Source organism: Monodon monoceros, unplaced genomic scaffold, assembly GCF_005190385.1.
Source record: "Monodon monoceros isolate NGI ecotype Baffin Bay Population unplaced genomic scaffold, NGI_Narwhal_1 Super_Scaffold_21, whole genome shotgun sequence".
Classification (NCBI taxonomy): Eukaryota; Metazoa; Chordata; class Mammalia; order Artiodactyla; family Monodontidae; genus Monodon; species Monodon monoceros.
Window position 1 is genome coordinate 3,895,309 of NW_021703778.1, and position 16,598 is coordinate 3,911,906.

Genomic DNA, 16,598 nt, shown 5'->3' on the forward strand with positions numbered 1-16,598 from the left:
CCAGTTTACATTCCCACTGGCAATGCATGAGGGTTCCCTTTTCTCCACGCCCTCTTCAACGCCTGTCATCTCTTGTCTTGTTGATGACCTGTGGTTTTGATGTGCATTTCCCTGATGATTAGTGCCGTTGGGCGTCTAGTCATGGGCCCGTTGGCCATCTGTCTGTCTCCTTCGGAAAAATGCCTGTTCAGGTTCTCTGCCCATTTTTTAATCAGGTGGTTTTGTTTTTTTGATACTGAGTTTTGTGAGTTCATTATATACTTTGGATATGATATTAACCCTTATCAGGCAGATCATTTGCTACCATTCTATAGATTGTCTTTTGGTTTTGTTGGTGGTTTCTTTCACTGTGCAAAAGCTTTTAGGTTTGATGAGGTGACAGTTGTTTATTTTTGCTTTTGTTTTCCTTGCCTGAGGTGAAACAGAATTGCTAAGACTTCTGTAAAGGAGTGTGCTGCCTGTGTTTTCTTCTAGTTGGTGTATGGTTTCTGGTCTTACATTTAGGACTTTTGTTCATTTTGATTTTATTTTTATATATGGTGTGAGAAAATGTTCTAACTTCATTCTTTTGCATATAGTTGTCCAGTTTTCCCCAAATCTCTTATTGAAGACTGTCTTTTCCCCCATTGTGTACTTTTGCTTCCCTTGTCATAGATTAATTGACTATAAGTGTGCGGATTTATCTCTGGGCTCTCCAGAAGTTTAGGGGCAAGGCTCCCTGGAGCTGGGATTCAGAACTCTAAGGAGGGGGTTTTACCTAGCTGCTGTGCTACGCAGGGTCCAGCTTGAGAGAGGGGGCTCTGTCTACTTCATACGGATACTTAAGGGAAAAAGCTGGAAACTGTACCTGTCAAGGCGAAGGGCTGTTACTGGGCTTGTTTTTTTTTTTGGTACGCGGGCCTCTCACTGTTGTGGCCTCTCCCGTTGCGGAGCACAGGCTCCGGATGCGCAGGATCAGCGGCCATGGCTCATGGGCCCAAGCCGCTCCACGGCATGTGGGATCTTCCCAGACTGGGGCACGAACCCGTGTCCCCTGCATCGGCAGGCGGACTCGCAACCACTGCGCCACCAGGGAAGCCCTACTGGGCTTGTTTTGACAGAAACAGCAAGCCATCAGGAAGGATCAAGTTCTGTCTTCTACCCCTTTTATCTTTCATCCTCTTCCCACCCCCATTGCTTCTCTGCCTCCTGTTGGTGAATCTTGAAGCCAACAGGCAAAGGAGAATTGTAGTTCACAGAGTTCCCCCCTCAGCATCACACAGCAGAGTAGAGGTGGGTAAACTTGGAGCTCAGAAGAATATAGCTTAATAACTAGCATATTTGGAGCAGAACAGATAGTCCTTGAAATAGGTTCAAATGTATACTAAAATTTCGTATATGATAAAATTAGCATTGCAAACCTAGAGGGAAAAGTAAATTAATAAATAGCTCTAAGATGATTTTTTTGTTTGGAGGGCTGGGGGAAAGGTTAATACACAAAAGTAACTTTAGGATGGATTAAAGTTTACTGTCAAGAATTAAATGGAAAGTAACTAGAAGCAGGTATAGATGAACATTTATTTGACTTCATAATGGGGAAGATTTTAAAGCATGAAAGCAAAGCTAGAACTCAAGAAAAAAGATAAATTTAATACTCAACATTTATGTATGTAAAAAAAACGTGGCAGATGGCAAATAGTGGGAAATATTTGTAAAATAGTTAAGAAAGATGAGATCACTATTTTTGATGTACAAAGAGCTCTTCTAATCAATACAAAAAAGACAAGTCTCAGTAGAAAACCAGCAAAGACGATGTGACCATCTAAACAAAAAAATACAAATGGTCAATAACATAATTATCAACTTTGATGAGGATTTTGGGGAAAGTACACTGGAAGTGTAAATTGCGTATACTCTTTCTACAGGATTTTATCAGTATGTATTAAAACCCTTTAATTGCTTACTTTGGAAAGATATTTCTTTGGAGGCAGTCGATAAGAAAGCAAGGATGGTTGTGGATGGAGATGAGTTAAATTGATAAGAGCTTGTGTCTCACAGTTTTGCAGTCAGAAAAGGAGGTTTCTTGGGGTGAGACCCAGAACGCTGTTGTGGGCACCGTAGGAAATCAGCTAGCTTTGCATGAAAGCAGTTGCAGTAATATCTTGCCTACAGTTCGATACCATAAATATATGAGCAGACCCGCTTGGTTTCATGATTTTCTCCAGTAACCCTAAGTAGATGAGAAGCTGGAGTGGAGAAAGTTATGTAAGCAAATGCAGAGGGAAACCTGTGGAAGATTGGATTCGGGGCTATGTAGACTCATTCTAGAGCATAGCCTTGCTGATGGCCACAGAAGCAAGGAAGCCGAGGAACCATAGAACCAGGGTGTTTGCCTAGAAACTAAAAGGTAGTCTCTTTTTCTGGGGCTGTCTGCAGTAAGGTTTACTAAGAAAAATACCAGCTCTTAGAATGACTAGAGTTAATTTCATGTCCTAGCTCTGGTGAAGTGTGGCTTCTGACATTGGGGGTTCCGGTCTTGTTTGATTAGGCCTTGGCTTGCGCTATATCAGTTAATCCTATAATAATCACATCTTTAACCTTTTACCTGTAAGTCAGTTAGCTTAGCCAGCTACCTGATGGAATTGTTATGCATTACTTTCTGTTCTAGATGATGATGTTAAATTCCGATAATTGCATCTGTTTCAGGAGTTTTCTGTCCTAATAGGGCAGAGAGCAAATAATGTTTATAATTCTCTTTATAGGAGAACCTCCATTCTTACCAGAATCTTTTGACCGAATTCTTCTGGATGCTCCCTGCAGTGGACTGGGACAGAGACCAAACATGGCTTGTACTTGGACTTTGAAGGAAGTGACATCATATCAACCGTTACAGCGAAAACTCTTCACTGTGGTATGTGATAATTTTTTGCTGTGGAAGAAAGGTGACCTTTACTAGTTTGATCTTTTAAAGACTGAGAGCAGTATTCATAGCAGCATTATTCACAGTAACCAAAATGTGGAAAAAACCCAGGTATCGAAGGGAGAAGTAAAATGTGGTATGTACATACAATGGAATATTACCCAGCCTTAAAAAGGAATGAAATTCTCATACACGCTACAACATGGATGAATTTTGAACACATTATGCTAAGTTATATAAACCAGACACAAAAGGACCAAATGGTGTGTGATTCTGTTTATATGAGTATCAAGAATAGGCAAATTCATGGAGACGGAAAGTAGAAAAGAGGTTGCCAGAGGCTGGAGGGACAGGAGAGCGAATGGGGAGTTCCTGTTTCATGGGATGATGAAGAAGTTCGGGAGATGGGATAATGGTGATGGTTGTAAACAGTGTGAGTGTACTTAATGCCATTGAATTGTACACTTAAAAATGGTTACAATGGTAAATTTTATATACACTGTACCACACACACAGAACACCTGGTTTTCCTTTATGTTGACTCACTCTTTCATCTCAGGCAATAATAGAATTTCTTCTCTGAGACATTTAAGGAATTTCAAACATTCTGCTCTGTCTTAAAAATAGAGCATTGTTGGGACTTCCCTGGCAGTCCAGTGGTTAGGACTCTGCGCTTCCACTGTAGGGGACCCGGGTTCGATCCCTGGTCGGGGAGCTAAGATCCTGCACGCTGCACGGCGCAGCCAAAAATAAAGGGGGGGTTGTTAACATAGTTGCTAATTGATGTAAAACATTTGGGTATAAAATAAATTACCTTTTTATAGGGTTCTTGGATCATCTTAGTGAATTAAAAGTGGGAAATCCAATAGAGGCAAACACATTCATAAGATTGGGAAGTGACAGCATCCAGTGTCAGATATAGAAGGACAGTAAAAATGTAGCAAATCTAACTGGTCTACAGTATGTTTCAGAAGAAGCCCAGATAGAACATGTGAGAATTTCTGTCAGTCTTGCCAACATGATTCCATAGGATGTAGACAGCATTTGATCAGAGATGATCCCACCATTTCCTCTCAGTTCTCTAATTATAAATACACAAGCTGCGGCAACAGTGGGTATGCTCGATGATTCCATCTCTGAAGCTGTCTTTCAGTACATTGCTTTTCAGCACTCCTGGTGTCTCCTTTCCTACACAAAAGTGGCACTAAGAGTGGATTGTTTAAACTTTTATTGTATATGGTCTTCAGAGAACACATCCTGGAAGTTAAAACAGCAAGCAGCAAAAAAAAGAAGCTTTGCTTATAGCTGCAACCCAGCTTGATGTGAGGGTAAAATTAGGACCCTGTTTTAAGAGACATGGCTTTTTGTTCTTTTTAGCTCATAGCGAAAAGACATTTTAAGAGGCTACTTGGGAGGAGATGTGTTGGTCTCAGTGACAAGGAACATCTGGCCGTGTGCAAGAGAGAGTGTAGGATCCAGTGGGTGTGCCACTGGGTGAGGGTAGGCGTTGAGACTGTGGACCCAGTGCCTGCACATACGTTACTCTAGGTACCTGGGTTTCCATATGGGAGAAGCGGGTAGGGTAACTCCCCCTGATGGGGCTGCCGTTCTCATGGCGGCTTTAAGATTTGTTGAGAAAAGCTGTGTGATGTGCTTAGAACAGCGGCTGGCACCCAGTAGCAAAGTTTAAATTTTGATCAGCATACTAGGATTAAGAAAGCATAGTATATGCTTTTCTTTTTTTTTTAAGATTTTTATTAACTTTTTTTTTTAAATCTGGGGATTTGAAAAGAGAAACTTTAGTTATTTGGGACAAGTTCATTTTCATATTACACCTTATTTCCTGGACAGATACTCATTGGGCACCTCCTATATGTAATACACAACTCTAGGTGCTGATGACATGCTAGTCAACCCCTGACCTTTTACATGGGGTTTCTGTTCTAACTGGGGAGGAAAATGAACAGCTAGTTGAGTTAGAGATTTCTTGTATTCCAAGGCAGTGCCCAGTGAAGCAAACTTTAGAGAGGAAGGGGGATGGGAACGCCTGATTGGAACAGTTGAAAATTGTACATGGGCTGGGCAGGGAGGGCGCTGCTGAGACGCTGATATAGAAACAAAGATAAGAGGATGGTGAGGAGGGAGCGAGCACTGCCGGGAAGGAGCAGAGCTTTCCGGGCTGGTGCAGAGGTCCTGAGGTAGGTGTGTGCCGTGCACCTTCCAGAGCAGCAGGGGCAGGTGGCACTCAAGCAGGGCAAGCCAGGCACATGAGAAGGGAAGGCCGCGAGGGGCCTGCTGTACGCAGGGCCTCGAAGGCCACTCGAGGACGTGGGCTTTGACTCCAAGGGATGACGGGAACATTGGAAGGGCTTTTTTGTTCTGTTTTGTTTTTTGGCTGTGCCATGCGGCTTGTGGGATCTCAGTTCCCTGGCCAGGGATTGAACCTGGGCCGTGGCAGTGAAAGCCTGGGATCCTAACCACTAGACCACCAGGGAACTCACCATGGAAGGGTTTTGAGCTGAGAAGAGACAGTTTTAAAAGCACCGATCTGGCTGCTGTGTTGAGAATAGATGGTAGGAGGGCAGGGAATGAAGCAGGTAGGAAACTGTTTGAATAATCCAGGCGAAAAATCATGAAACTTGGAGCAGAATGATAGCAGTGGAATTTGGTGAGAAGTAGCCAATCTCTGGATATATTTTGAAGGTAGAGCCGATGGCATTTGCTTGATGACTGGGGAATGTGAGAACAAGAGGCATAAAGGATAATCTGAGGTTGGGGCCTGCGCCCCGGGGAGGACGGGAATCCGGCTCCAGGAGGGTTCAGAGGAAGAAGGTAGGAGTTTAGTTTGGGACGTGTCATGTCTGAGGGTAAAAATATTGAGAATGCAACTGAACATATGGGTACAGAATTCAGAAAGGAGTCTCACCTAAAAATGTAAATTGGTGAGTTTTCAGTATAAAAATGGTATCTAAAGCCGTGAAACTGAATGAGCATATTTGGGAAAGTCTTGGTCCAGATGGACTAAAACAGCTACAAGATAATGAAATGCATCTGGCCTGGAACACTCTAATTAAAGAGAGTCCTGGTCATACAGACCATCACTTATTTATCCCAGACACTTGAAAAAGGTATCATATATGTATATTTTTTTTCTTTATACACCTTTATTTTGTACACATTTATAAATGTTGTGTGTTACAACAAGCCTGACTTACTCTTCCCATTTAAAAAATAAACCATAAATAATATAAAGGAATCATGGTCTTTTTCTCCTTTATAAATCCTACCCATGAGTCTTTTTGTTTTTAATAAATTGTTTTGGAGTCTAGTTGATTTACAATGTTGTGTTAGTTTCAGGTATACAGCAAAGTGATTCAGTTATGCATATATCCATTCTTTTTCAGACTTTTTTCTTATATAGGTTATAACAATACTGAATAGAGTTCCCTGTGCTATACAGTAGGTCCTCGTTGGTTATCTGTTTTATACATAGTAGTGTATGTGGGTTAATCCCAAACTCCTAGTTTATCTGTCCCCCATACTGTTACCCCTTTGGTAATCATAACTTTGTTTTCTATGTCTGTGCGTCTATTTCCGTTTTGTAAATAAGTTCATTTGTATCATTTTTTTTAGCTTCCACAAATAAGTGATACTACGTGCTATTTGTCTTTCTCTGTCTGACTTACTTCACTCAGTATGATAGTCTCTAGGTCCATCCATGTTGCTGCAAATGGCACTATTTCATTCTTTTTTTATGGCCAAGTAATATTCCATTGTACATATGTACCACATCTTCTTTATGCATTCCTCTGTTGATGGACATTTAGGTGGCTTCCATGTCTTGGCTATTGTAAATGGTGCTGCTGTGAACGCTGGAGTGCGTGTATTTTTTTTTGTTTTTAAATTTTTATTTTATATAGGAGTATAGTTGATTTACAATGTTGTGTTAGTTGCAAGTGTGCAGCAAAGTGATTCATTTATACATATACATGTATCTATTCTTCTTCAGATTCTTTTCCCATGTATGGGTTATTACAGAATATTGAGTAGAGTTCCCTGTGCTGTACAGTAGGTCCTTGTTGATTATCTATTTATATATATGGTAGTGTATATATGTTAATTCCAAACTCCTAATTTATCCCTCCCTGCCACCTTTCCCGTTTGGTAACCATAAGTTTGTTTTCTATGTCTGTGAGTCTGTTTCTGTTTTGTAAATAAGTTCATTTGTATCATTTTTTTTGATTCCACATATAAGCGGTATCATATGATTTTTGTCTTTGGCTTATTTCACTTAGTATGATAATCTCTGGGTCCATCCATGTTGCTGCAAATGGCATTATTTCATTCTTTTTTATGGCTGAGTAATATTCCATTGTATATATGCACCACATCTTTATCCATTCATCTGTTGATAGACATTTAGGTTTTTTTCATGTCCTGGCTATTGTAAATAGTGAACAGTGAACATTGGGGTGCATCTGTCTTTTCTAATTATGGTTTTGTCCAGATATATGCCCAGGAGTTGGATTGCTGGATCATATGGCAACTCTATTTTTAGATTTTTAAGGAATCTCCATACTGTTCTCCATAGTGGCTGTATCAATTTACTCCCACCAACAGTGCAAGAGGGTTCCCTCTTCTCCACACTCTCTCCAGCATTTATTGTTTGTAGGCTTTTTGATGATGGCCATTCTGCCTGGTGTGAGGTGGTACCTCATTGTAGTTTTGATTTACATTTCTCTGATAATTAGTGAAGTTGAGCATCTTTTCATGTGCTTTTTGGCCATCTGTATGTCTTCTTTGGAGAAGTGTCTGTTTAGATCTTCTGCCCATTTTTTGATTGAGTTGTTTGTGTTTTTGACAGAGCTACACGAGCTGTTTGTATATTTGGAGATTAATCCCCTGTCGGTCACTTTGTTTGCAAATATTTTCTCCCATTTTGTGGGTCGTCTTTTCGATTTGTTGATGGTTTCCTTTGCTGTGCAAAAGCTTTTAAGTTTAATTAGGTCCCATTTGTTTATTTTTGTTTTTATTTTCATTACTGTAGGAGGTGGGTCCACAGATATTGCTGTGATTTATATCAAACAGTTTTCTGCCTTTGTTTTCCTCTAAGAGTTTTATAGTGTCTGGCCTTACATTTAGGTCTTTGATCCATTTTGAGCTTATTTTTGTGTATGGTGTTAGAGAATGTTCTAATTTCGTTCTTTTACATGTAGCTGTCCAGTTTTCCCAGCACCACTATTGAAGAGACTGTGTTTTCTCCATAGTATATTCTTGCCTCCTTTGTCATAGATTAATTTTCCATAGGTGTGGGGTTTATTTCTGGGCTTTCTATCCTCTTCCATTGATCTATGAGTCTGTTTTTGTGCCAGTACCATACTGTTTTGATGACTGTAGCTTTGTATCGTGTTCTGAAGTCTGGGTGTCTGATTGATTCCTCCAGCTCCATTTTTCTTTCTCAAGATTTCTTCTGCTATTCGGGGTCATTTGTGTCTCCATACAAATTTTGGTGTCAGGGTGATGGTGGCCTCACAGAATGAGTTTGGGAGTGATTCTTCCTCTGCAGTTTTTTGGAAGAGTTTCAGAAGGATAAGTGTTAACTCTACTGTAAACGTTTGATAAGGTTCACCAGTGAAGCCATCTGATCCTGGACTTTTGTTTGTTGGAAGATTTTTAATCACAGTTTTAATTTCAGTACTTGTGATTGGTCTGTTCATATTTTCTATTTCTTCCTGGTTCAGTCTTGGGAAATTGTACCTTTCTAAGAATTTGTCCATTTCTTCTAGGTTGTCCACTTTATTGGCATATATGTGTTCATAGTAGTCTCTTATGACTCTTTGTATTTCTGTGGTGTCCATTGTAACTTTTCCTTTTTCCTTTTTAATTTTATTAACTTGAGCCCTCTCCCTCTTTTTCTTGATGAGTCTGGCTGAAGGGTATCAATTTTATCTTTTCCAAGAACCAGCTTTTAGTTTCATTGATCTTTTCTATTGTTTTCTTCATCTCTGTTTCATTTATTTCTGCTCTGATCTTTATGGTTTCTTTCCTTCTGCTCATTTTGGGTTTTGTTTGTTCTTTCTCTAGTTGCTTTAGATGTAAAGTTAGTTGTTTATTTGAGATTTTTCTTGTTTCCTGAGGTAAGATTGTATTGCTGTAAACTTCCCTCTTAAAACTGCTTTTGCTGCATCCCGTAGGTTATGGATCGTCGTGTTTTCATTATTATTTGTCTCCAGATAGCTTTTGATTTCCTCTTTGATTTCTTCTGTGACCCATTGATGTTTTAGTAACGTATTGTTTAGCTTCCATGTGTTCGTGTTTCTTACAGCTTTTTCCCTGTAATTGATTTCTAATCTCATAGCGTTGTTGTCGGAAAACATGCTTGATATGATTTCAACTTTCTTAAATTTACTGAGGCTTGATTTGTGGCCCAAGATATGATCTATCCTGGAGAATGTTCCATGTGCACTTGAGAAGAATGTGTATTCTGCTGCTTTTGGATAGAATGTTCTATATATATGTGAATTAAGTTCATCTGGTCTGATGTGTCATTTAAGGCCTGTGTTTATTGATTTTCTTTCTGGATGATCTGTCTGTTGATGAATGTGGGGTGTTAAAGTCCCCCACTATTATTGTGTTATTGTCAGTTTCTCCTTTTATGGCTGTTAGCATTTGCCTTATATATTGAGGTGCTACTACGTTGGATGCATATATATTTACAGTTGTTATATCTTCTTCTTGGATTGATCCCTTGATCATTATGTAGTGTCCTTCTTTGTCTCTTGTAACAGTCTTTATTTTAAAGTCTATTTTGTCTGTTATGACAAAAGTAGCAAAAAGTATTGCTACTCCAGCTTTCTTTTGATTTCCATTTACATGGAGTACCTTTTTCCATCCTCTCACTTTCAGTCTGTATATGTCCTTAGATCTGAGGTGGTTCTCTTGTAGACAGCATATATATCAGTCTTGTTTTTGTATCCATTCTGCCAGTCTGTGTCTTTTGGTTGGAGTATTTAATCCATTTACATTTAACGTAATTAGCGATAATGTGTTCTTATTGCCATTTTTGTTGTTTTGGATTTGTTTTTGTAGGTCTTTTTTCTTCCCTTCCTCTTTTGTTCTCTTGTGATTTGATGGCTATCTTTCGTGTTGTGTTTGGATTGCTTTTTCTTTTTTGTGTGTATCTATTGTAGATTTTTGGTTTGTGGTTCCCGTGAGGTTCTGATATAGCAGTTTATATATATACAAGGTTGTTTTAAGTTGCTGGTCTCTTAATTTCCAGTACATTTCCAATATCCTGCATTTCTACTCTCCTCATATCATATTTGTGTGTGGATGATTTCCTACCGTTACTTTCAGTTTGCCTTTGCCAGTGAGCTTTTCCATTTGTAATTTTTTTATTTCTACTTGTAGCCTTTTCTTTTCTGTCTAGAGAATTTCCTTAAGCATTTGTTGTAAAGCTGGTCTGGTGGTGCTAAATTCCTTAGCTTTTGCTTGTCTCTGAAGCTTTTGATTTCTCCGTCAAATCTGAATGTTGTATCTGAATGAGGGCATTGCTGGGTAAAGTATTCTTGTAGTAGGTTTTTCCCTTTCATCACTTTAAATATATTGTGCCTCTCCCTTCTGACCTGCAGAGTTTCTGCTGAAAAATCTGGTGATAGCCTTATGGGGATTCCTTTCTATGTTATTTGTTCCTTTTAATATTTTTACTTTGTCTTTAATTTTTGTCAGTTTGATTAATGTGTGTCTTGGCATGTTCCTCCTTGGGTTAATCTTGTATGGGACTCTCAGCGCTTCCTGGACTTGAGTGAGTGTTTCCTTTCTCATGTCAGGTAAGTTTTTGGCTATAATCTCTTCAAATATTTTCTCAGGCCCTTTCCCTCTCTCTTCTCCTTCTCAGACCCCTATAATGTGAACGTTGGTTCATTTAATGTTGTCCCAGAGGTCTCTGAAATTGTCCTAATTTCCTTTCATTCTTTTTTCTTTATTCTGTTCTGTGGCAGTGATTTCTACCACTGTCTTCCAGCTCACTTATTTGTTCTTCTGCCTCATTTTTTCTGTTATTGATTCCTTCTAGTGTATTTTTCATTGCAGTTATTGTATTGTTCATCTCTGTTTGTCCTTTAAATCTTGTAGCTCTTTGTTAAACATTTCTTCTTGTCTTCTTGGTCTGTGCCTCCATTCTTTTTCCGAGATCTTGGATCATCTCTACTATTGTTACTGTAAATTCTTTCTCAGGTAGATTGCCTGTCTCCACTTCACTTAGTTTTTCTTTTTGGTTCTTATCTTGTTCCTTCTTCTGGAACATATTTCTCTGCTATCTCGTTTTGTCTGACTGTATGTGTTTGTGTCTCTGTTTCTCAGGCTGCAGGACTGTGGCTCCTCTTGCTCCTGGTGTCTGCCCCCTGGTGGATGAGGTTGGTCCTGGGGCTTGTGCAGGCTTCCTGGTGGGAGGTGCCTGCCCACTGGTGGGTGGAGCTGGGTCTCGTCCCTCTGGTGGGCAGGTTCATGTCAAGTGGTGTGTTTAGATGTGGCTGTGAGCTCAGTATGGCTTTAGGCAGCCTGTTTGCTGATGGTTGGGGCTGTGTTCCTGTCCCACTGGTTGTATGGTCTGAGGTGTTCTAGCACTGGAGCCTGTAGGTTGTTGGGTAGGCCTCGGTCTTGGTGCCAAAATGGCGACCTCCTGGAGAACTCAGGCCAATCAGTATTCCCTGGGACCTCTGCCACCAGTGACCTTGCTCCCATAGTGAGCCACAGTCAACCCGTGCCTCTCCAGGAGACCCTCCAAAACCCACAGGTAGGTCTAGCCCAGGTGTCTGCTGAGTCACTGCTTTGCACTGGGTCCCAGTGCATGTGAAATCTTGTGTGCACCTTCCAAGACTGGAGTCTTTGTTTCCCCTCGTCCTATGGAGGTCCTGCACTTGAGCCCTGCTGGTCTTCAAAGCCAAATGCTCTGGAGGTTCCTCCTCTTGTGCCAGACCCTCAGGCTGGGGAGCCTGACCAGGGGCCCAGAACTTTAACTCTTGTGGGAGAACCTTGCGCTGTAATTATTTTCCATTTTGTGGGTTGCCCACCCGGCGGATATGGGATTTGCTTATATCGTGAAAGCGTCCCTCCTACTGTCTTGTTGTGGCTTCTTCTTTGTCTGTGGCTATATTGTAGCAAACTGTCTTTTTTGGTAGGCTCTGGTCTGTTTTTGTTGATGGTGGTTCAGCATTTCGGTGTGATGTTGATGTTTCTGTGAGAGGAGGTGAGGTCGGGTCCCTCTACTCCGCCATCTTGTCCGGAATCAAGGGCTGCTTTTAGTCTGGATGCTTGCTGCCTCTCTCCTCAGTGTGTGCTGGCCGTTATCCACTTGATACGGGCTGTGCAGGTGCAGTGGCCTGTGTGTGCTCCCGGTACGGCTGGGGGTGTGTGCTCCCGGTACGGCTGGGGCAGCCATTGGCACCCTCTCCCATGTCTCCCAGTGGTAGCAGTGGCCCGCGTGCTCCCAGGGATAGCGGGGGTGGCGACGGGAGCCCGCTCGTGGGTCTCTTAGTGGTGGTAGTGGCCTGTGCCTGCCTCTGGAGCCCATGATGGCGGTGTCGGCTCGTGTCCGCCCCCAGAGCTTGTGTAGGCTGTGTCCTGTTGCCTTGGAGCGTGTGTAGGGAAAGACGCTCCTGTGGTTTTCCCACCCCTCCCCCCAACAGTGGTGCCTTGCCGTCTCTCATGGGCCCAGGCTTCTTCTGAGTGCAGCCTCAGTTGCCATTCTCCAGCCTCTTCAAGGTGTCTTCACACAGCCAACCCTGGTCCTTTCCCAGGACTGTCTCTGAAGCCCAAGCTTCAGCACCCAGCGCCCCACCTCCCCATACCAGCAGTTGCAGGAAACTTTCCTTCTGCACAGCTCCCTCGCAGGGCCGCAGGGCCGGTCCTGATTCCTTTCTCTCTCTTTTTTTCTTTTTTCCTTTGTCCTGGCTGGTTATGTGGAGGTTTTCTGGCCCTTCTGGAAGTCTGAGGTCTTCTGCATCTTCATGCAGTAGGTGTTCTGTGAGAATCGTTTCACTTAGAGCTGTATTTCATGTATATATTTGTTTATATACATTATATTTAAAACGTTCACTTGCTCTTGCGATACTCATCATCCAATCACACCTGTCTTTAGGCAGCGGCGCTGCTGAAGCCGGGGGGCGTGCTGGTGTATAGCACGTGCACTGTCACCCTAGCAGAGAATGAAGAACAGGTCGCCTGGGCCCTCGAGACATTTCCTCAGCTTCAGCTTCAGCGCCAGGTGAGTGAGGGCCATTGCCGTTGTCTCTGGGTGATCCGGTAAGTCGTGGAAACTTAGGCATGTGGATAAACACAGAGAGTGATGTGAAGAGACGCGGTACACAAGGGTTCTCTAATGAGAGCTGTTCCAGACAGCCGCTAGAGGATTTTCACGTCCTGACCCAGTTTCTCCAGGCCTTCACTGTCTACGGTTGTGTTAAAATGCCACAGAGCTCGGGTTTTCTGCAACATGTTTATTTGACTTGTGGCTCTTGTTCGTGTTACTCAGAATTTTGTTTCTAAAACCCTTCCTCCACCCCTCGGTCCTATAATTTTTCTGATAGGGCAAATGTTGAGCAGTTTTCTCATATCACACCAAAGCCCAAAGAGGCTTTAATAACTGGGATATCAGAAGACTAGCCAAGGGGGGAAATGGTTCAGGATTATTGCTTCCTTCTGGATCCTTTTATAAGATAGGGAACATTTCAAAAGGTGTCTTGTACTTTATTTTACCTAGCACTGTCTTTCCGTTCTGGTTTTTATTAAAACTATATTTATGACTAGATTTTTTAGCCCATGATGTTTGAGATTAGGTTTAAATCTGTGGTAATGCTCACATTCATTCAGATAAACTGAACATCTAATGTCAGTTGTTCCGGTACAGAATTCTAGTAAGTAATTGGAATATACAGACAGAAGGCAATCTAGAGATGGTTTCTAGACTCAGAAATTAAGATAAGTGCATTGTAGATGAAAAGAAGACTTGAGAATTCACTTGAATTTGATGTGTGTGTATATACATATACACTCAGTATATACCTAAAAGAGATGGAACTCCCCCCCCCACACACATGGGTTAATAAACAACAGGTTTTCAGATATAAACCTAAGAACATATATCTTCAGTAACACAAGCATTTGTGAAATGGTGACTTAAGTTAGGCTTATGCATCTTTTGTAGTAGTGGTTTGCACAGATCACTCAGTTCCTTATGATTCTGTATTCCTCTAAACTAATCGAGGCAGCCTTAGTTTTCTCGTCTCTTTTAATATCCTAGTACATTTAAAAACAACAACAAAAAAAGAGAACTTTTATCATCCAATAGGTGTGGGCCAGAGAGAGGCATCTTCAGATGCCCAAGAAACTCCTGCCAGTTCTGGGGCGTCTGACAAATAAAGCTGGGTTTTCATCTCCTGCTGTAACTGATAATAATGTTCCACTTGCTAAGTGCCCACCCTATGCCAGGCCCGATACCACCCTACTTATTTAAGCCTCAGATCAGAGTATTTCACCTGTTTCGTAGATGAGGAAGCAGGTACGGTAAGTTAACTTTCCTCAAGTCGCACAGCTAAGCTGTGGCAGAGCTGTGATGTGAATCCACGTGCTTCTAAGTGTGGAGCCCAGGTCTCCTGCATGTCGTGGGCCTTGATAAGCATAAGGGCCATCCTAGGGACTCAGTCGTCAAGTGGCTGCATGTTACCACCCTCCCACTTTACTACCCGGAAAAGCAGCATGTCCATTTCACGAAAATAAAAGGTATTTACTCATTTTTCTGTTTCTGGAATTGGTGGTAGTTACAGCTCAGTTTGTCCTTTTACGTAAATGGTACACAGGCAGACTTCCCGATGCGAGGATGTTTGTGTTTATTTGTCTCCCCGAGCAGGACCCACAGGTTGGAGGAGAAGGGATGCTGGGAGCTGGCCTGTCATCTGAGCAACTGAAACGGCTGCAGCGATTCGATCCCTGCGTGGTGCCGTCACAGGACAGCGACACTGGTTTTCTCAGAGACGCCAGGATAGAAGACACGATGTGGCTCGCAAATAAGGATTGTATAGGCTTTTTCATTGCAAAATTTGTAAAATGCAAAAGCACATAGGAGAAGGATCCTTAGAAATGAAAGTTCCAAACATTTTCCATTTTTTTTAAACCAAAAACTGTTGTCAGGCCACGTGATTGATGCCGTGGTTGCTGAGGAAACAGAAAAGACTGCCAGCTGTTCCACCAGGAATCAAGAGACTGTACTTCACACAGGAAGTAGCCGGGGGTGGAGGGGGGCACTTGTGTGTCTAAAATACTGTTCCTTTATGGATTTAGCAGAGTATAAAGAAAAGGAGATGCCTGAAGATGTCTGGAACATATTTTCATTTGGGGTCTTTGTTTTAATTTGTAAAGAATGCAAGTCATTTTTAATGTTAAAATAAGTGGATTTAACAAAAGGAATAAAATTAGTGGTATTTAATTTGGTTATAAAACACATTTTCCGTTATTGAGTTCCTTCAGAATTCAGGGTGTGGGAACTATTAACTTATTTATCAAGTGCCAGGAATGTAGCTGGGGATTTTACCTGACTTTTTCTGTTTACTATTTGGTAAATCAACCTTCTTTCAAATGAATTCTGGACTACTCCCAATAACAGTCTCCCTTCACTATGTTGACGTTTTTTCTTCTGTCATATTTTAAACTAAAACCTAAAATGAATTTTTTTAAACTCTGTAGATTAAAAATGAGACTGTTGCACAATTCGGGTACCTTTTATCATCTAATGGAATACATACAAGTTCCTAGAGACGTGATTGGTGAGAAAACCATCTTGTGAGAGCTGGGGAGTGGCCAGGCACTCACAGCTAAGCCTTGGTGTTCTCCCTCTGAATAGAAGCAGCTCCACAGAACACCTTCCCCAGACCAAGCAACTGTGACTAGGTCAAGACGAAACAAGACCACTTCACCATCAGACCTGAAATCCCCCAAACTGCAGAAGTGACCAAACGTCACCCATGGTGGCCAGTATAAGTGGGCGGCCTTTTTAAGATGAACTGTAACTGTAGGCTTGCTTTTCATCCTACCTGCTTTTTAGATAAAATATATTAAAATACCCAGCCATAGTTTAAAAGCTCTCTCATGTTGTGTTAAATACATCTATCTTGTTAATTCAAATCACCTCAAAATTCCTGAGCCTCGGACAACTGCCTAATATATATTTTTTTTCCTTCATAGGTCTCCATTAGGAATTTCTTGAAACTTCCTTGTATCCATGAAGAATGCTCATCTCATCTCGGATCAGGTGAGATCTTCAGAGGCCTCTGCTCTGAGGAAGCCTTTCTTGCACACCCTTCTCGGGGGCTGGGTCGGGCATGTCTCTCTCTACACCCCTCGTACCTCTGTCTCCTCCTGTCACGGCACTTGACACATCACTCTAGTGTACGAGGCATGCCCTGGACCGCTGCCCCCAGGCTTGGGAACATTCTGGAGGCAGGACTGTGCTTTCTGTATAGCTTCAGAGCAGATCATTGTTACACGCTTATCGAACGAGGGAAAAACCCCATCAGGCTCCCTAAGATTCGAACATGTGACTGACTCCTTTCCGTCCCTCATTCTGCCTGATAGCCAGTAGATGTCATCTGCCTAAAGAGAAACACTGTTGACCTGTGGTGCTTCTGCTTCTAGGGCTCGGCATACT

The 16,598-nt window shown here is 41.8% G+C and overlaps 1 protein-coding gene across 4 annotated transcripts in view; it reads left to right on the forward strand.

The window, feature by feature from the left end:
• The window catches only part of NSUN6 (NOP2/Sun RNA methyltransferase 6), an 87,258-nt gene that overhangs the window by 69,850 nt on the left and 810 nt on the right, over positions 1–16,598 (forward strand). For all 4 annotated transcript variants that reach the window (XM_029236409.1, XM_029236408.1, XM_029236407.1 and 1 more), the window contains 3 exons: positions 2,742–2,890; positions 13,038–13,163; positions 14,805–16,202. In XM_029236409.1, the coding sequence (XP_029092242.1) occupies positions 2,742–2,890; positions 13,038–13,163; positions 14,805–15,017 (488 nt within the window). In that variant the 3' untranslated portion in view covers positions 15,018–16,202. The remainder of the gene's footprint in view (positions 1–2,741; positions 2,891–13,037; positions 13,164–14,804; positions 16,203–16,598) is intronic.